This window comes from Lathamus discolor, chromosome 3 (assembly GCF_037157495.1).
Source record: "Lathamus discolor isolate bLatDis1 chromosome 3, bLatDis1.hap1, whole genome shotgun sequence".
In the NCBI taxonomy this organism is placed as follows: Eukaryota; Metazoa; Chordata; class Aves; order Psittaciformes; family Psittacidae; genus Lathamus; species Lathamus discolor.
This window is the reverse complement of record NC_088886.1, coordinates 6763468-6785395: the sequence shown is the minus strand read 5'-3', so window position 1 is coordinate 6785395 and position 21928 is coordinate 6763468. Positions and strand designations below refer to the sequence as shown.

The 21928-nt window shown below is 40.8% G+C and overlaps 1 protein-coding gene across 5 annotated transcripts in view; it reads right to left on the bottom strand.

The window, feature by feature from the left end:
• The window catches only part of GLIS1 (GLIS family zinc finger 1), a 198975-nt gene that overhangs the window by 95535 nt on the left and 81512 nt on the right, over positions 1–21928 (bottom strand). For all 5 annotated transcript variants that reach the window (XM_065673307.1, XM_065673306.1, XM_065673308.1 and 2 more), the window contains 2 exons: positions 9902–10100; positions 2501–3602 (listed from right to left, as the gene is read on the bottom strand). In XM_065673307.1, the coding sequence (XP_065529379.1) occupies positions 2501–3602; positions 9902–10100 (1301 nt within the window). The remainder of the gene's footprint in view (positions 1–2500; positions 3603–9901; positions 10101–21928) is intronic.

Sequence of the window (21928 nt, the reverse complement as noted above, 5' to 3'; positions counted from 1 at the left end):
AGTCAGAGAATGAATTGCCTTCTTAATTCGCAGGAATAACAGCACAATTATTACCACATCAAAAGAAAAGCCATCATTTAAAATGACATGACATCACTGCACAATGAAACACTGCACAGCAATGCTGGTTTAAAGTGGAATGGAATTCGCTGGGGAAATAATCCCCACTTGATATTAATAACTTTAAGGAGCCGTGTTGCAGCTTTGGATCTTGCCCCTGTTAGATCAAGGTCTTTCCAGAGTAGAAAACTAAATCTGCAAAGGCGACATGTTTTTCATGTGCTCACTTGGATCCAGCTTTACCCCACACAGGATTCCAGGTTGTAACATTTAATACGTGGATACCTCTACTGACAGTGGAAGGCTCTTATTCTGGGAGTAGAGGAGTTAACTGCAAGTTGTGCAATGTAAAGCTCCTAGTTCTGATTGAGGCATTCCATGTATGGGAACAACTGCAATATCTGCTCAAATAAAACAGATCTTTATGTACTTACATGCCAAGGCTGTAAGATATGTGCCATGAAGGCTGTCTGCAATATCAGATGTAAAGGTTTTTCCAACCTATTCGCAATGTTAAACCATGAGATGTTATCAAAAGCCAGTTCTTTAGTGCAGATGAAAATAACTGAAAGTAGGGAACTTTTAGCATTTGCTAAGACATTACATGATTTAACATCACTGGTTTATCCAGTTTCCTGTAGGAATGGGAATGTAACATTAGAAACCTGCTATTGTAATACCCATCAAATATCCATTTTGCAGAAAAAGACAAAAGTTCCCTCACCCATGGAATCTACTGAATCTTTCAGCATCACAGTAAAGCTAATCAGGGTTTCATGTTTTAAGTATTTCTTTTAAAAACTATGAGATAAAAGTTGGAAGAAGCCTGATCTCATTCCAGATGATAAAAACACTAAAACCAACAAATAGGCTAATATAGAATCTGCAAGTGTGCTTTCACGGCTTGCTTACCTACACTTTTGTTTGGAAGGCAGGAAGTAACTTGGATTATCCTTTGATGATTTCTGACCAAATAAAAGATTTAAATAGGAAGCTAAATTCCTTTGTACATCTGCAAATTGTGATTGAGCTACTTCTGGAAACGAGCAAGTCAGTTCCTTTCTCTCAAAGGAGAAAGAAAGGGGTAAGTCTTACAGTAATTCCATTTTATCTTGGACAACTTGATGGAGTTCTCTAAGTATCTGCAATGTTTGCAGCCTTACTTTAGGGAATACCCACTGAACAGCGCAGGCATTAAGTTAACATTTTTCATTTATCCAGTGGAAGTAAGAAGATAATAAGGATGACCACTTCCAGAGAAAATTATTCTCTGTAACACATTCTGAATACTGTCTTCTTCCTTCTCCCTTCCATAACCATTGCAGGCCAGCAAGCTTTTTCTTGAACAAATGACAAAAAACCCCAAGATTTTTATATAGACGTTCTTTCCTATTCCTCCATAGAACACTCCAGCTTGTCACGGAAAAATCTGCCTTGATCTAACTTCCTTACAAACATTTTCCATTATATCATTCTCTGATCAAAACAATAAAACAGATAGTCAAAAAATCCATCTATCGAGAACCACAACCTGCTGCTATAACCATTCCCTTTGTCTGTACTTGTGTGTCTGTGTGTGTGTGTGTGTGCTCATGCACACGTGTTGGTGTTACAAACAAGACTTGCCAAATTTCATGGCCCAATTTGGAAGCTTATGTCAAACTTGTTTTGCTTCATCAGTTTCAGTCAGGGTCTTATATCATTGTTGTTTCAAACATGTGGAAAGCTTAATGGAAGTCATTAACTTTTATTTTAGTTTGGCCATATTGTCATCATGGTGGGCAGATGCAGAGATGGTGTTATTCCCAAGATCCTCTTTTTGGAACACTGATGTTGTTTACATCTTCTTGATCAGAAGAGAACAATGGTTTTTACTTATTTTTAAAGCTCTGGTTTGCAAATGAAACAAGCCCCTAAAAAACCTTTGAGAATGTAATTAAAGATATTCTTTTATTCTTTAACTGTTTAAAATCCTTTAAGAAGTTTCTTTTTCTTTTCTAAACTACCATTTGAAACTCCGGCACTCACAAGTCTATGGGTTATTGTTCAGCTGAAGGAATGAAAAGAATTTCATTAGATGTGTTTTATGTTTCTTGATTAAAAATGTCACCCGAGGCTCAGTGACTTTGTTTTACATTAAATGACTGCTGTGTGCTTTGATCATCACTTTATTAATGCTTTAATGAATATGTTAAAAAATAAAGCACTGTATTGAAAGTAAAGCTCTCCTATAAGGAAACTGAATCCCCATTCCAAGAACTACAGTATTTCTTACTCAGACATTTCCTTCTAGATTAAGGTTTTCTCCAATTCCCCTTTAGCCTGCTGCAAACTAAGTTATAGGAAAACACAACAACTACATTGGAATAAGATTGAAGAGAGAGCAAGAAAGAGAGCAGAGCATTATGTTTCTATTCAAACAAATATATTCCAGGCTTACCATGCACTTGTTTGGTTTTTCTCCAGAATGAACCCTCATATGAATCAGCAGTTTGTATCGAGCATTGAAGGGTTTATATCGGCGGACACAGCCTGCCCAAAAGCAAGTGAAGTCCTCTCCTTTCCGCTGGTCAATGTGAGTCTTTTCTATGTGTCTGACCAGTTCATCTTGTTGATCATAAGTGGCACTGCAGTCAATCCACTGACAGACCTGTTTGCCATTGCTGAGGTCCTGTTCATCCCCATCGCTGGGCTGCAGGGACTTTGGAGACATAGAGGCGTGCAAGTGAGGCAGCGTTCCTTGAGCCTGGCTTAGCTGCTGGTGTAGATGGTAAGGAGGAGGCAGCCCCTGGTGATGTCGAAAAAGATCAGCAGTGGAGGAATAATCATCAGCTGGTTCTTGTTTTAAGAAACTCACCTTCTGGGTGCCGTGCAAGGTGTTTTGATGAGGGATGCTAGTACCGTTCATCAGAAGGCTGAGGCTTCCATTCTCCTCGACTTGCTGCATTTGTATCTGCTCACAGTCACCTCTGTCACATTCAGCAGAAATAGGTACAAGACATGCTGGAGGGGAGGGAATACTGCAAGGGTTTGCAGGCTGAGAGCAAGACTGGGGCCGAGAGGATTTCTGAGCACTGTGATGACTGATCTCCACAGGCTGAGAGGAAATGCCAGCTGAATTAGTTCGCAGTCCATTCACACAGGTGACCAGTGACGTCTGTGATGTGCGGATGATAGCTGTAATATCAATTCCTTCAGATGAAGACGGCACAACAGAGATGCATCTCTTCTTCAGGTTGCTTGTTTGTAGCCTGGCCGAGTGCTGAGGGGTGCCAAGTGACAAAGGACCCAGGGAGGAGCTATGTTCATTATTAAACAAGTAGGATGAAAGTGAATTTGTAAAGCTATTATTCATTAGGTCTATTTCAGGATGCAGACTACCAGAGGCTCTTAGCTCCATCCCCTCCGTAATCCTCCTATGTGTGGAAGCCTCAGACAGAACCTTATAATCACTCGGGCATTCTTGTTTAATGTGCTGAGCCGGGTGACTTCCATTCAGGCATGGAGCAGCAGAATCAACTGAGTCTTGAAACCTGGGTGACCTGTAATACAGTTTGCATTAAGTATCACTAACTGCTACAGGCTTTATGATTTTTCTATGAGACACAACACTTGTTAAACCCTGCAGAATAGAAGCACTTGCTCTCTGTTGAACGGTGCCAGTCTAATGCAGCAATTACACCCAAAACATCTGCAATGTTTCCTCTACAACCCTTGTAAAGGCAGCATCGTTTTACACAGGATTAATTTTACACACTGGGTTACGCACAGAACAGACAATCTCCCCTCCACTGCTACAGGCAGTTCATCAATCACAATCTAGGTTTTCAATGCATAATAGATTGGGCAAAACAATAGCTGAGAACGAAGTTTCAGAGCTTTGGGCATTTTTTAATTACTCAAATATCAGCATTTTCCTCAGAGCACACTGGGGAAATGCCTTGGCATTCTTGTTCACACGAATAAAGAAAAGCAAACTGAGCTTTGCTTGCATCTCAGAGAGATGCTTTCCTTCTCTAAATGAAAAAAGGAGCAAGATCAGTGAGGAAAAAAGGAATATATATAAAGAACAGCTAATTTTCAACCAGTGGTCTGGAGTAGCTGAGAGATCAAGCAAATACTTTTGCTTGCTAAGAGGTCTACAAACCATAACTAAGAAAAGTTCACAACCTGTCGATTTAAACTGGTAGTCTGTGTATTCCCATTTCTATTTTTCATATTAAAGTCTATTATGTGTCTACAAATCAAAAGAAAATAGTTCTTCAGAAGGGATTTTTAAGCTTTTTGGATGTGTGTTGAATCCAATCACTCAGGAAGGAGAACCTTGGGGAATAGCCCATAGACATTGCAGAAAGGAAACGTTTCCTCCTAACATTTTTCTTCCAAACAGTTAGCAATTGACTTATGCCTTAAAATAAAACATTTTATCTCAGCTATAAACATTTACTGGGGGTGACCCAACTGTGTGTTTTTTTCTGAGGATCAGAAGGTGTTCCTTACATATCCCTAAAGCACGGGAAGGTTTAACCTATGGCTCATCATGCAGCGATGTGCCAGACCAAGAAGAGGAAACAGTGCATCTGTGTGCTGGAAAGCTGTACCTGAACTAATAAACCCCCCAGAGAGGTGCTCCATGGCTCTTACACCGACATGTTCCACTTAAATGAATTTTATGCTTGATGCTAGCATCACGAAAGCTGAAGAAAACCTGGCTATTGGGCAAATTGTGCATGACACCACAGCTGAGATAAATCTGACACATTTTAAAGCATGAAACACATATACATAAGGTATTTTGGATATACACATACATTAAACTGCGAAGCTGTGAAGCAACTGCATTTATTTTACAACTTTGATGACTTTATCACTATTATTCCCATTGTTCCACCACTAACATTAAGATGGGAAACTAGGACAACTTCTAACACTTCCTTAGTGATAGCTGTCAAAGAACCACGGATTAGAAAGAATGAAACAACAACAGCAAGGTTTAAAAAGGCTTGCTCCCCATGAAATTAAGGTTGCCAAAAAACTCCATCTGTGAGGCACACAACTGGTAATGCTGCATCCACTAGTGATAGTGGAACCACTAAGCTCCACCAGTTCGCAGCCAGTAGGGCTTGATATTAAAAACCCCTTTAAGGTTATGAAAGAAGTGAAATCCCCCACCATTCATTGCTATAGAACAATCAGATCTTGCGTTTGCCACCAGAAATTTAAAGAGAGGTTTCCATAAACCATTAGTTATAATTCCTCTCTTTAATTTTGGTCTCAGGGTCAACTTAAAGCACCTGGTTTTGCAGATGGTAAATTAAAAAAAAAGAAAACAAACCCCATACATATCCATACATTATTTTTTAACATGTACAGAACCGCGAGTCTGTAAAATATGGGCCATAAGCATACATAGAAACCTTTTCTTGCACATGTTTGGGAAACCCTGCCCTGCTTCCTTGTAGCTTCATTGCTGAGTAGAATCATAGAATAGTTAGGGTTGGAAAAGACCTTAAGATCATCGAGTTCCAACCCCCAGTAGAAAGTGTGCTGCTTTAAACCTATTCTGAGGAAGGTTTTACAGCACACCACACTATTTCCTACTACTTAGTTTCTTCTGTACAAGAACTCTGTGAAATAATTCAGTTTGTATCATGCTTTAGCGGTCCCAAAGCCTCAGGCTAAAGTAAACCCAACACATTTCTTCCATCATATAAAGCTAACCCACGCCTTACGTTTCAGCCTGCGATAATTGGTGTCATATTATTAGGCTTTATGTAAAGCTCCTATCTTGCCAGAAGACCATGTGAGGAGTTCAAGCTGAAGTCTGTGCAGAGAACCTGCAGGATGGATACAAATATCCTTGTCCTGAGAAATATTACATTCCCAAAAGTCCCAGGAACATTGATCTGCATTTCCAGCACAAGATCTTACTCAGACTCAGGACTATATTGCTCTGATGTTGCAGTGCAGAATGTGAGACACATGAAAGAGGGGAGTTTTGAACCAAAAGACAAGCTGGGACAGCTTATCAAAAGCAAATGAGAGGAAGTTGCTGAATTCACGCTTCCCACTGCCACAGCTACGTCTTACCTGTATTCTGCCTACATAATGATAAGCACAGGCTGCTTCTGCAGATCAGAAGCAAGCCCCTCCTGGGAGCTGCAGCTTTCTCTGTAGTGCTCTACATATAGATATATTATACATCCTATGTTACTTAACACTGCTGAGAGAATCCAGCCTTCTTCTTTCACTGTCCCAGTGCTTGAGCGTTGGGGTACTTAACGTCAAGGTAATACAATTAATACAAACTCCTGGTGTTCCTGGCAGAATTTTGCCCTCACTGTTCTACGGAAAGCCCTGCTTGAATCTCCCAGTCCTGGGCAGGGTGAGGGGAGAAGGGGCACAGAAATAAAACTGATGTGAAAGAGAAACAAAACATCTGGCATCCAACTTACTGGGTGACTCCTCTTATACCCACTGGCTGTTTGCTCCTGTAATGGCATCTTGCTGTTGGAGCCAGGGATCAGATTCCGGGCCTGGTACACACAGGCAGTGCTGGCTGTAAGGATTTCACAATCTCTGGACAGTAGCCAGATATAAATGCATATGAAACAAACAGCCAAGAGGAGAGCGAAAGGGACACATGAGCGCAGGAGAGCGTAAAGAGCACTGCGCGGACACGCAGCATGAGCAGCTCTGGGAAGCTTCCAAACGAGCAGCCCTGGAAAGGAGTGGAGTCAGCAGGAGAACATACGCCACACGCCCCTCTTCACAGGGAGCATCCATGTACCAGGGATGGACAATCCGAGGCAACAGAACTGCTGCTTAAGCACATGAAAGCTGAGTGTGAGGCCTTTGAAGAGTAACAGCAGCCTCTCAGAGGATACTAAGGCAGTGTTTCCAAAGAGACTCCCTTATGTGGTAATTGGAGCCAGAGCACAAGGCCAGTAGCACCATGCCAGAAGTACTGCAGTTCCCAACTGCCCTCAGAGGAAAAGACGACTGTATCTGAAATCTCCATATTATTTACAAAACATACATGCCTTTGACTGCCACTGTAAATGTGCAATCAGTGATAACTGACAGGTTTAAGAAGCTGGAGGGGATTGTTCTGCTGCGCATCCAGGGACCCTCTGCAACGCTATCTGACTGCTCTGATGTCTTCCCAGTTTTCTATGCCGAGCAGCGAGCACATAGTGGCAGGCTTGCCGTGACTGATAATGGATTATTTGACAAAAGGCCAACATTAGCTGTGTGCTGACTGCAGCTGTGGTGAGGAAGGTATGAGGACTTTTCCAGTCCCACACACAGATAGCATGTCGCAGCAATTATGTTGCACAACTTAAAAGCTATTAACTGAGTGGGAAAAAGGGGCTGGGAAGAAGGCGGATTGTGATTCTTGGATTAAGGCAGTCATCCCTAGAATACAGTTACTGAGAGAATGTGGTTCAGGAAGAAGCTGAAGGGGATAACATATTTCAGTGCACTGAGGGAAGGAAGGACAAAGCCAATCATAACCCCAAATCCTAAGGGAGATTTTTGATTGCTAGGGGAGGTGCTCTCTGGTTTGTTGGGTTTTCCTTGGGTGTTCCATACCCTAGAAATGCAGAGTGGTTCAAAGCTCAACCCAGAGAGATCATCTGAATTTGCACCTTCCTTTATTTCTGTGCTGGTTACTAGAGCTGGACAGAACAACCAGAGTTTGCCCTGACTTCTGTGTGCTCCAATATCTCTCTGTTCCAGCCCTATTTCTTCTATTTTCTACTGCAGGCTGAAATCTGGAGAAGCACAGAGCACCCCTGGCTCCCACTGACTTCACTGGAACCTGATGGGCATTCACCCCCACCTCAGTTACGTTCTCCTGCTTTCAGATCTTCAGGGAAAGACCATGTTTTCTGTTACTTGGTTGCCAAGAACCTTTAGCATCACAAACACCATGAACAGAAATCATCCCAACTGCTGTCCATCCTCTCTCACAAGAGGCAAGGTTTTGGCTCAGTGTCTCATGAGTAGTATAATGATGAAATTACACACTGTGTCTATGAGGTTCATAGACCAAAGCTGGGCATTGGCTTTACCTTGCCAACCCCATGCAGACAAAAGCAGTATTAGTGAGGTGGACAGACAAGCAGAGCATGACTAGTGGGACACACAAATAACCCGTAAATGAAGGGAAGGTCCTCCAAGATCATCTCCAAACATTTCCAAACTGTTGCTTAGAAACAACAGAGCCTCAAGGCTTTAGACCATGCTACAAAGCAAAGGGGAGGGAATCAGGCCTGTCACCTGCTAGTTTCTCATGTCATGCAGCAGACAATCCTTTATGTCGTTCTGGGAATCCTCTTGCAAATGGGGGCTGGAAGAGGTTCATATTTCCGAGGTGGGTACTGCGATGCCTGGTATGCAGCTATCTGTCATTTCTTCATTATAGATTTTACAAAAAGGTTCATAAAGATCTAAGCAGAGGATTCTCTTCCTCCTTTTTGTTTGCTCCTGCCCTAATTATCTTTGTTTCATAAACTGATAGAATAAAAGAAGGTTGGTAACTGCTAGTCCCACAGTGAGCCAGAAAGAAGCTAAGAGGGAGCAGACTTACATCCAGATGCAAAGGCATCTACAAATCCTTGTAGCAACTGCGGGGTATTTTTGTTATGTGGCATGGATATTATTTGTCCTTTTCAAACAGACAAACAAACAAACAAACAAACAAACTCTTTCCACTTGCTTGCCATATTCCTGTGCCTCCTCCTGAAAACACAGATGTTCTTACCCCACCAGTAAATGGAAAAGGGAAAACAAGACATAAATATGTATAATAAAATCAGAAACAGTCAGATTTCCAAGACTAAGCTGTAGGCCATATTTCCTCTTGCTATGACTATGGAAATTTGGGCTTGATAGTTCCATGCACAGAGTGCCAATTATTCCAAGTATCTAAGATAAAGGCTGCAACTTTACTGAGGTTTTTCTTTTCTACAGCTCTTCAAAAAGGTCAAGATTATTCCGTATTATATTGCCTGCCAAAAAGCAGGGCAATTAAAATAGATGGACAGATTTTAATTTGTAGCAGGCTTCTATTCACAATGGATGTCTGTTTAGGGTACTTGTTTAAAATCTGGTAAAGTTAAATTTGTAACAACAACAAAAAAATAATGGCGTTCTGTGTTTTCATATAATTAATTTATAGCAAATGTTTAAATAGAGATTCTGTTCATAGCATATCCAACTACAGTGTATATATCAAAACCAGAGACCAAATTTTCACATTACGGCCTTAAAAGCAAATACCAAGGATGTGGCTGTATGGGAACATTGAAAATACTTCATTAAAGGAAATGCTGCAGTGGCATTGGCTTCCTGTAGGTTTGATGGTGACATGCCAAATTGTCATATGGGAGACATTGGTTTGGGAGTAAGTATCATCCCTGCCTTCCAGGCTGCAGTTTAGAAACAACATGGCATTGGGGTGGCGGTACAGAGGAGGCAAGTCTGACCCTGCTTAAGCCTCTAGCAGAGCTCTCGTTGACTTTTGAGCCTGCTGGAAGAGCCCTCACAGAGCAGCTGTGTTTAATCTCCAATTCAGAGGGCTGCAGCTGCACATACAGTGACTCCTCCTGGCACTGCCTTGGACACTTTCTGTGCACACGTGCATGTCCCTGCAGTGCAAACCTGCAGATGAGCAGTGTGGTTAAAGCAGCATGCAAAGTACTTTCAAAATGAAGCAAAAGCCAAAAGTACCCTTCCAAATGTAACACCCGTGGATGGTATTGAGAAATAGTTCCAACACAGAAGCACTCCAGAAGAGCAAAAGTATATCAACCGATAAAACATGCAGTGGTACCTTATATCGGAGTGTGTCAAGTTCAGCTGACCAACATGAAGCAGTCTCTCACAGGACAGTGGGTGGTCTCGCATCAGGGAGTTTCCTGTGTGGATGAACAGACCTTGTCTGCAGACAGGTACCGAGCTACTTGTCATCTCCATGTCCATCATGTTCTTCTTCTCAGAGATCAAGTTACAATGATTGTAGCCACCGTTCACTGTCGAAAAAACCCAAAAGAAATTAATAATCATAAGGCTTTGACTAAGAACCCTCCACCCTGACTACTGCTTTGTATGCTCAGTTCAGATCTACTTGCAAAATTCTTGTAAATGACACGGCAGTGGAAATGAAAGGTTTCACAAGGAAGCAAAAATGAACTGCAAAGGAATGTGGATCTCTGAAGTACGGTTGTTTATTTCTCATTTTAAGTTTTGTGGCTATTTTACACTTCATAATGTAACTCAAAAACCCCTTAGCCCGATAGCTTCATTTCCTTCTGTTTATTTTTATGGTGGGGTCTTGCCTGTGTTAGATTTTGGAGAGGGATGTTTTAGACTCCCTTTATTTTCAGGGAGAGGCACCCTCTGAAAACAGTGACGTAAGACAAGTTTTTCTTTGCAGACAATTATCTCTATCATTATGACTTTAGATGGGCATGTTTCTACTTTACTGTCAGGTCAACAGTGTGAAAAACTGTAATTCATTTAGTTTCAATGTATACATTTAACTGTATTTTCCAAGCAAGCTATTATTATAAATGTTAATGCTAATAATAATAACATATTTGTCCCTGGTGAATATTACATTTTAACAGACTTGGTAAAACAGAGTAGAGCTATAGCAATATTCTTCAGAAATACATCTAGAACCACAAATGACAATCTAGCTAAAAAGAGAGGACAAAGCAGAAACTGAGAATTTAGATGGCATTGGTCAAACACCAGCAATTCCATTTAACTTAAACCATATTAGTTGTGCTCTCTACCTCTAGTGACCTAGTCAAATACTCATAGATAAGCATATATAAAAGTAGTTGTAAGAAATATAGCCTTCAGAGGCTAGCTAAAAGTCACAGTAGCCATTTCCCATCATTTTCACCACTGCATATGAATTGTGCTTTTAAAATACTAGATCTTCAACACAGCCTCTCAAAGCAAAGATACCCTTAACATACATGAACCCCCTTTTTCTCTTATGGGCAGCCATTAATGCTTCTGGACTTGGTCTTTTCCAACCTAAATGATTCTAACCTTATAGCAAAGGCAAGTGGGAGAGCCTGGGCTGCTGTGGTCCTCTATAATGACAGTCAATGAATGCTTTGAAAGAGATGAGAATCACGTTCAGGTTTTGGTGAGTATAAATGAGAAGAAACAGGTGACTGGGGAAGGCAAAAAAAGTCTCTGGTAACTGGAGAATTTGTAAAAGGGATCACAGCACAAAAGTCCATTCTCCTCCACTGGCTGGGCTCCACAGCCTCCCCATCATGCTCTGCAGCACCATTGTGATAGGAAAGCCCTATGGCAGATGAAGACGCAGTGCAGGCAAGCATCCAGACCCACAGAAAAGAGAGGGTACATGTGACACCAAAATTACAAGTTTCATGAGGCATTATTGTGACATTTCCAGAATAGAGTTCCCTGTTTCCAGTGAAACATTTTCAGCGTTTGGCTGATACATTACATTTGTTGACCATTTCTTTATCTGATTTCTATTTTTTTTAAGAAGTCAGAATACTTAAAATTGGAAAAAAACAATACTGGGATTTTCCCACCCAGCTCCATCACTGTACCAAGGCAACCCTCAGGAAGGGTCGGCCAGCATTATTTTATATAGACAAAAAGCTCATGTAAGATTTTTAGGAATAATACATGAGTATGTATTTAACTATACAAAATGGGCTGTTAGCCTTTGTCCTGGTAATTAATACATATGTTCTAATTATTTCAGGAGTATATTCAGAGACCTGAATTCACCTATACTGTGTGATTGTTCTGAATGACTAAAGACATGAAGAAACTGTACAGACATGTAGCATCCTTTAGCCTGCACAGGGCAGCCACTTCGGACCAAAGCATTTCAGAAGATCACTCTGGATGCCTTTCAGCTCCTAAGGGGATGTTTGTGACAATTAGCACTGCCCCGGTTGTAATCATGACACAAGTTAATCATGATATCCTCTGGAGTCCACAGCTCCGTTGGGCTTTATCCCATTCCTATTTTGGCTTCATCCCATCATAATTTAACTCACTTCAAGGCTGATATCTACTTCTGCAAGACTGTAGAATCAGGCTTATGGCCGTTAATTTGGATAGATAAATTAAGCATTTAAAGGTTATCTAAATAGTGTTGAACACTGGTGAAATAAGTTCTATACACTTTTAAAGTGCATACACCACACTAAGAGAAGTTGGTCGACCCGTCATATTGAAAACACCCAGTTCACAGTTCCTCTCCTTTTCCACCAGCAGTGTTACCTGGAATATATTCAAGATGTACCTTCCCTCCAAAATACTACAGATTCTTTTTAAATGTTTAAGACTTATACTGGGTTTGTAATAAAAACACTTTCTTTCATTCCCCCAAAAATACAAGCCTGAAATTCATTAGAGCTTTCTAGATATTCATTTTATCAAGTTTATCATATTATCAAAACAGAAACTTGAAGCCTTCACCAAAGTTCAGCAACACCAACTGTAGCACACACCGATACCTATTTACGTGAGGATGGAGATTTCCTAGAATAACATGAGCATTATCCCTGTGCTGTCAAAAATCATTATCTTCTCTTATAGCTGTCAAATGAGAGAATACATTTTCCCCCTGCAAAGGAACAGAACACTCATGCTATATCTGTGAAATTATGTCTTTCAGCCAATCCACTGTACATTTGCCTTCACAAAGCACCTTACAGAGTTATTTACAAGACTAGAGGTTTCTTGCACAATAGTGCCTTGAGTGAAGTCACGCTTGCATCAGAGCCCTCTGAAATGTGCCCACCACATGGGAGTTGGAACAATGACAGACAAGGAGCAGCACCAGCCCCACAGCAAGTAAAGTAAGAATCGAAAGGTTGCCTCCGAACACAGACAACCAGAGTCCACGTTCAAGCACACGTGAAAGCAAATTCATTGCCTCTGAAAAGAAGGAAAATAGTACGGTTTACACCAGTGTAACTGAGAACAGAATCTGGCCTTTTGACAACTAGCTGTTTTATAGTATATTAATATCACTGGCTGGCATACACAAGATTTAAGCATTTTCCGTGTCTGGAACAAGAGCTCTTCTTTCACTGGCATCGAGGGGCCTTTAACTTACATACTGTAACTTACCAATAACAGATGAAAAGAGCACATGCTCCCTGCCTTATACCAGAGGGTTCACCCTGCTTTCAGTACAACCATAGCTATTTCATAAATCCATATAAAAAACTAATCCTAATTTACAGAGAGTAAATCTAATAAAAGCAGAGTGGTTTCCAGAAGGATCTCATGGAAGTGGAATCCATCAAGGTAACTTTTGTCTTTCTCTTTTTCTGTCCTGCAGTTTTGATTTATATCTTTACATTTAAGTGTTCGTGGAGGGAATGGAAGAGTTGATACAGTAGTGTGCAAAGGCTGCAATCAGGCAATTCCTTCCATATGAGTAATCACATTGGTTAAGTTTTGGATATCTTGCTTCCTTTATTCTGGGGCAACTGACTCTGGGGGAGACTTTTCTTGATTTATGCCAGATTAAGACATGTGAGTATTGGTCCCATTGACTGTGATGAGGCTACACACCTCACACTGCTCAGGGTCTGCAGAATCAGCCCTATGTGTCTTGCTAGGGGTGAATTCTCCCAGAGGAAAGCTGAACATCTTCCCCACACAAAGGGAAACCTGTCTGTGTAACAATGAGACCAGCATTTAAAACAACCCTACTAAAGGGCAGCAGCTCTCTTGCATCCCTGGAGAACATCTTGTTCACCATTCAGGAAGGCTTCCCTCTTGCTGATAAAATTAGCTATTAAGGCTAAGAAGGTAACAGCAAGAACTCCCCGAAAGCGCAATTATTCAACAATAAACACATGTTGCAGTGCTTTGGAGTTTACCTCATTAAGGCCAATGAACAAATAACTGAAATGATGCATAATTGAAATGAGTCACATTCAAAATAGAGATAGATTTGAAGTATTTGCCTAACATACTTCGATATCCCCAGAGCATTGTGGGGTTTGTGGCGAAGACCAAACTAGGTCATTTGCCTTTCTTTTTTTTCCTTACTGTTTCTTCTCTTTAATTACTTCATTTTATTAAAAAAAAAATAAATAAATTTGCCATTCTTGGTTTTGTTTGGATGTGATGTCCAAAATTTACCACGACAACACTGAGAAATGGAACGCTGTTACTGGCAGCTGGATGAGTCACGTGAGAGTGAAAGACCAAACAGTACCAGATTGTCTCAAACAAGTGAAAATCAGCCACGCTACAAGAGGCCATCAAAGCCCTCCACTGAGAGAGAACGATTAACTCAAAAGGTGCCAATGCAGCAAAGCCATGTATTGTAGAGAAGAGACTGAACCCGTACTCAGCAACCCATTCCACATAACTAGAGCTGAATAATCTCCGTTACTGTACGGCTGGAGTGACTGACACAGCTCCTATACAGTCAGCAATTTAAGAGCATCAGGAGAGATGCACAGCATTATGCTGCCTGCTTGAAGGCTTTAACAAATGAACTGAATGCTTTCAAAACACTGAATCTTCAAAATGCTTCAGGAATATAGAGCATTTTCAACATTTTCAACAACTAATCAACACTTCTGCAAAGTTTAGTATGCCTGTCATACCATTCTCCATGGTAAATGGGAGGGCTTTTAGAGCCTTAAGCAGACTTTACCCCAATGTAACATTGTTATTTTCACTTATATCTTCAAGCTCCTAAAATGATATCCTAAACATGGACTTCCAGACCTTGGCTTTGAGGCTCTAAAGAGGGGATGTTCAGATCTTTTTTTGACCTCTTTGCAGTCATTTGCACCATTGGGTACACAACAGATCTCTAACCATTTGGGCTTTTCACCACTTGCAAGATTAAAGTTCTGCACATTAAGAAATCTTTCCAATAATTTGTAATTCAGTAGAAGACTTTCAATAACATCTGAATATGAAAGATTAGCACTTTTGAATCATACAAATACGATGTGGTCCCAGATTGTCTGACCATGACTCTTTATGCAGGTGAATGTATGCTCTCACAAAGCTTTGAGAACTCATATATTCTTTTTACAGGTTAAATTTTACCCTGTGTATTTTTGGAAGTTCTCTCTGTGTTTTGATTTCATCTCTGTGTGATATCAATATTGTGCCCCATAAGGTTTCCTTCCTGCGTTAGAGCGCAACAAAAAGCCCCTCAGAGTTGAATAGTCCCAGAGCTCTACATTAAAGTGCAAAATTCCTTTTCTGTTCCATTAATTCAGTCATATCACAGAATCACAGAATGCTTTGGGTTGGATGGGACCTTAAAGCTCATCCAGTTCCAACCCCCTGCCACAGGCAGGGACACCTTCCACTAGAGCAGAGTGCTCCAAGCCCCATTCAGCCTGGTCTTGAACACTGCCAGTTAATAATAATTATCTGAGTCTTCTGTGTCGCACAGGTAGTAAATGCACGATGTGAACATCATGCTGAGGAAACAACGACACAACCACCCAGCTAGTGACTATCAATCGAAGTCAAGATTCTATGGAAAAGTTACTCAAAATGTTCAAATAAAAATCCGCAATTCTTTATGCCCCTTGGGCAGCCCATGGGGTCAAACATCCTGACTTTCAATGTGACCATTTGTCATGAACAGCTCCTTCGGTTCATTTACGCTGGCAAAGGAAGGCAACAGATTTTTCTCCAAAGCAACAAGAAGAGATCTTCAAGTCTCTTTTGCTACTGTTTTCTCCTTACCTGAGAACTGAAGTAGTTAACAATAACAGCACTGAATTTTCACTGCTGCATTCAAGAGTGTGTATCTATCTCAGAGACTAACAAAGCAGCTCACACCACAATCCCAGGTTCACCTTAGACCTCTGTATCAGTTACAACTTGTTCACATTTTAAGGCCTGTTTCATACAGCTGGCAGGGACTTGGCTTTGTTTTTTATAATGCTTGTATACTATCTTAATAAAAACACAGTAAGTGAGAGCCAAAAGATTCTTTCTTACAGACTATACTGTATAGTGAGAATCAAGTGAAAACCCAAATTGTCCTACATATGTGTGTCACGTGTAGGTGGCAGATCCTCTGCCTAGTTGAAGGGGATACGAAGCTATGAAAGATTAGGGTTAAAACCAACAGCAGTCAATAAGATTAGAATAAAAGAGAAGGATCTCCTTCCTCCACCATGCTATAAAACCCTATAACAGAAATACTTATTGCTTTACTTTCACATTGATGTATGAGTGAAGACAGAAGGGCTAAGAAAACTCTTGTAATCTAAAACAACCCAGCTAGTGAAATAAATTGTCGAGTATCAATCTTAAAAACTTGTGAAAGATAAATACAACCCATGTGTGTCTTTCTAGTAAAATCTGGACCCTAAGTGTTGGCTACATCTATATTTGTTATTTCATGTTCAATTTATTTTTAAAACAAGTTATTTGGATTGCATTTTATTTCTGTTCTGTGGAATCTCTTTTTGCAGACTCCACACAGGATTTTGAAAGAGTGAATGACTTGGGCTGGCGTTCCCGAATAAAGCAGCGTGGTTGATTTTGTATCACTCTAACTTAAAACAATTTGAAGGCATTTCAGTAGTTTAGAGATCTGTAACCTTTTCACCCTCAAGGATGTGGATACATATGGCTCCCATATCTCACTTTCTCGTGCTATTTTAAAGGTAATCTTGGATTCCAAGAGGCAGGAGAAGAACGCAGTAACAATACACTACATCTTTCCGTGCTAACATGGCTTGCAATGGTTCGTAGTTTAAGTTTCCAGCAGAGACCTTCACAACACTTTCTGAAGTTAGCAAGTACAGCCAAGATTCAAAAAAAAGCATGCCATGTGCTTAGGTTCCAGTGACTTCACAGCCTTAGCTGATGTTCTGAGTTAGGCTCTAGATGTGTAAGAATATAACCATTTTAGGTAACAGTGAATAGATTGACAGAGAAATAAAATAACTCTCTGCTATCACAAGGAGTCTCCCATTCCACTCACTTTTGAAACTCAGCATTCTTGTCTTCCTATCTGGATCTCAGACCTCTAAGTTATGCCCCCAAACAGAGCTGAGAACAGACTGAAAATTACCATTGCCCTCTTTTGTGGCAATCAGGACAAAACCTTCTGGAGCCTGATGAAACACAGGTCTTGTCATTACATTCATTGTTACATAGCCTCCTCAGCTTGGAATCACCTTTTGCCTGTTGCCAGGCAATGTGCAAAATATTATTCTCAGCACATCTGGCCTTTTTTGTGGTCAGTTATCCTTCCTCACTACTTGGATTGCAGTAACAGGGGGAAAAGACATTAAAATAAATGTTTTAGGAAAATATTAAGCTCAACAAACATTATTTTAATTAAAAGGAAATCCTAAAACCCACCTAATGGGCACTTGGAGAATATAAGCTCAATGTAATGAAATTCGATGTATTTCTTTTTTTTTTTTTAAGAAGCCTTGTGTTTGGAATAGGTTTAATTCTCAGTATTTCTGATAGGTTGGATATATCCTTATGATTCGTCTTGCCCTGCCCAGGAGAACAGGGGCTCCTGCCTCTGCCACCTTATTAGTAACCATGTTCAAAGGAGATGCATATACAGGCATTGGCCCCGTTCTCCTTTCCCACCTCTCCTCTCATCTCCATCGTCCTTTCATTTCTAAGCTCAGTTTGCAACCTTGTCTTCCACCACCACCTTTAACCTTCTCCAACCTGTGCCTCACCTCCCAGTACATGTTCCAGGATGCCATAGATGCAAGACTGCTGCTGCACTGTACAAAGCTGGCTGTACCAAAGTCATTGTCTGATTTAGATTCACAAGGTTTAACCCTAGCTGAAGCTGGTCACTCCATCTGGGTACCAACAACTGTATTTTTCAATATGAGCAACACACATAACACACAGAAGCTGCTGTCAGTCTTGTCTGGTTTAAACTCCCTGCTCTCACACATGAGCTTGAACAACAACCTGTGCTTCCAGAGACCAGCTCAACTGGGACAAATCGATCTACACACCCCAAATAAATGACATTGTGCATACTGGTGTAAGGTATAAGGCAACTGTACACCATTCAGGGTTAAGTACACACTCACCTGCCCTTGTCCCCTTTGGTTTGTCTCTTTTGTTGCTCTAAATGGACACCAGCAGAGTTTTCACTGCAGCCTGTAGTTAGACAAGGCCTGTAGGTTAAAGGACCTCCAGAGTGACTCTTTCAAGACAGAAGTTCACATCTTTTCAGATGAGGGTACTTGCACTGTTCCTATTGTGAACATGCTTTCCTCATCGATGCTATGACCCCATTGAGAAGACAGAGTCTTTCCATACATGCAAGTTTGAGAAAATCTATTCCTTTGGATTTTTTTCCTCTCAGCATTCACTCATAGCCAGAGCATGCCTACTATGAACTGCCAGTGGGTTATTGCTTTCCCATTTACTTATTAAACCCTGAACTTTTAAACTCCCAGATCTCCACTCCCCTATGTTTAACTTAGTCCATTTAGCCTCTCTTTTCCATGGAAGTTCTAGCCAGCAGACCATGTAAAGACTCCGCAGGGGTATATGTTCTCCCAAGCATTTGAAACACAAGGATGTGCAGGGAATGAAAGCTGGGGATTTGCCATATGGCACCTTGCATGCGTCTTGTATAAACATATATGTCCATCTCCCAAGAAGGAATTTTATGTCTGCCTGGCTCAGCACTACACTATATATATTAAAAAGGTAAAAAACCCATCAGCCAATGGAATACAACAAAAATTATTTCCACCAAGATGTTGTGCTTGAAGATTTAGAAGCCTGGAAGTGTCACCGAGTCGGAAAAGGCCACCGAAGCTACCTGCTTCAAAGAGAATCACTGCAGATCACGCAGAGTTATACAGAAATGGTAAAACTTCAAACAAAGGGGAAGCTGGTAATTATAAAGCATTTTGTTCTTTTCAGTGCAAGCTAGACAGAGGAAAAGGTCTGGTGGGGTGTGGATGCACAACACTTAGTCTTAAGGACCTATTTCTGATGCATATATTTAGAAACCAGTCTACTCATAGTCAAAGGAGACAGAATGACTCATAATAGGAATCACTGGGAGTCTAGAACTAACTTTCCATGTTGCTATGTGATAGGAATGTTCCAACATGTAAAGAGAAGACAATGGAGGGGAGCTAGTAAACCTGCACTGCACATCAGCTTCCAGCAATGGGTTGTCTTCCTGTCGGTGGCCCTCCGAATGTGTGGATTAAGCTCCTTTTCTATGAGAGGCTTCATGATTCTCTCCTCTCTACTGACATCTTTGTTCCAAGCACACTTGTTGTAGGAGCTTCTTGGAGACATTTTTCCCTGGTTCTTTACAAATCAGTGATGAAAAACAACAGTGAAAAGGCATTTGATTACTGAAGACTACACGTTGTCCTAATGCAACTAGCATTGCTTTCTCCGTTCTCTTATTAAGAAGGAGACATCTTCACATAACATGACCTCCGTCTATAGTCACTACAGCTCTCTCGCACTTACCAAGTAACCTACCTCACTATCAAGCTCTTCCTGCCCTTGCTTAAAATAATTACAATGAAAATTCAAATTGCTACCACAAATAGGCAATCACTGCACCTACACAGTCTCACAGTCTCCTTGATCATTTGATCTCTTGATACCTAACACAGTAATGGCTTCTTTACAGCTTAGAATTAACGCTGCCAGCAAGAAAATTCAAGACAAACAAACAGTTTGCCCAATACATGCTGAAAAGAGCAACAGCCTACCCCTGCTACTCTTCACTTGCTTTTTTCATTGTTTGTCATTGCTTTCTGCCAAGATTTTGGCGTTATTTCAAGACTTGATTTGAAATATATTTAACACCAAGTGATTTGCAATGTCATTTTCTATTTTACCAGAATTATGCTTGGGACCAGTTCTATTTAAGTAGAATTTACCCTTCTGCACTCATTGCCAGTGAACAGCCTCTTGCAGGCTCTCCACAACAGAGTATACTTCTCCCTAACTTTACACAAGGCTGAGGATAGCAGTTACGTATATTATAGATACATGCACTGCGTGCTAATCATAGACCTTAATGTTATCATCTGTAAGGACAGTAGCAAACGTGAGTTATTGGTGCAATAAATGCCTATCTGCTATGTAACACAGTAAGAAGAAAAACTGTCTTCTCCTCTATGACTTAAATATAACTCGTTCAAGTATCTATCAAAAACAGAGCAGCTTCAGACAAGTGGGAGGATGGAACATCTTGACTGTATCAATCCCTTAAGAAAGTCAGATTAGGGTGATAACCCTATCACCCTCAGCATTACCTGCTCTTCTGTGGGGTTTATTTTAGCAGACTGTGGGACAGGCTCAGAATGAAGCTATTGTGGAATCTGCTGTGAAGAGGTAAAGGTGCAGAGAAGAAGAAAAGGAGAGATGAGAAAGATTAAAGAGTACAAGGGCTGTTACAGAACAGAAAGTTCTCACTGAATGGTGCTAGCTTATATGAACACTGAATAAACAACAATTAGAAGTTTCGCTCCTGCTAAAAGGCCTCTGAACCTTTGAGTGATGACAGCGGCAGTTGCTATGGATTACGAGGTATATAGAGTACTCTACTTTTATTTAGCATCGCTGCCTTCTACATCCTTCTGTAAACTGGGCCTGCACTTTCCACAAGAGTCATGAGAATAAGGAATCTCAGTGCTTACACGAAGCTGGATATGCCAGTGAAGAAACAGATACTTAAGTGTCATTGTAATCACGAAAAGCCCTTTACTCAGATACACAGACTGTGCAATCACAGAAACCAGGGCTGGAAGAGTCTTCAGAAGGTGTCTTAGCCTACCCTGCGTCTCAACAGTATAATCCAATCTCACAGATTTAATGAGGTGTTTGGCCAATGTGTCCTTTACAGCTTCCAGCAATTCCTCAGCATTCCCAGCAACCTGTTCACTTGTTTAACTTGACCAAATTTTTTCCTTCATGTCTAATTTGATGTTCCCTTAGCACAACTTGGTCTGTTACATACTGTCCTGTCCAAACTGGACATGGGGAAGAGTCTGTTATCTTGCCCTCCATAGCAAGCTTTTATGTCTTTGAAGGCTCTCTCCACTCAGTCTTCTCTTGCCAGCATTACACAGCCCTCATTATTTCAGATTTTTCTCATAAAATCATGCTTTCCAGAGCTCTGATCTCTTCCCTCTGTCTCCTTTCTGAACTCTCCAGCAGACTGGAGACTTCAGACTTAATACTAACTTTTTTTCCCCTCCACATTTTGCATTGTCAGATCCTGTTCTTTGCAGATGGTAGCAGGTACACGCTTCCCTCACTGTGAGGCAGCAAGGAAGCAGCAGAGTGGCAGTCAGACACAGCACTTAGATCTCATCTAGATTATTTTATCATGTTTCTTGGATAAGACATAGAAGAACAAGGCTAATTAACCTTTCGTATGACCCAGTTTTCCTGTTGGTTCTTACTGTTGCATTAAACTGCTCTCTGAAAAACGCCTAGAAATCTCAGTATAGAACTTACCAAATGCATTCATGCAGAGGTAAAAATGGTCTCCACTGAGGTCTCATCACTCCATAATTCAACTTAGCAGCATAAAACACTAAACAAAAACTCCCAGGAAAGTGCACATACTTGCACACTGGCCAGATTCCAATGTTATGGCATTTTCAAAACTCTAACTAGGGCTGACTCTTCAGATTTACAGCACTTTTTCTGCTGCCTATCCCCACCATCAAGAATACATGAAGAGCATGAAATCATTCTAACATGCTGATCTAACTGATCCAGTGAAACTGAGAGTAATCATATTGCCTCTGAGTCCAGTTCTGGTTTTGTCTGATTGTCAATCAGGAGTCACTGCAATAGGCAT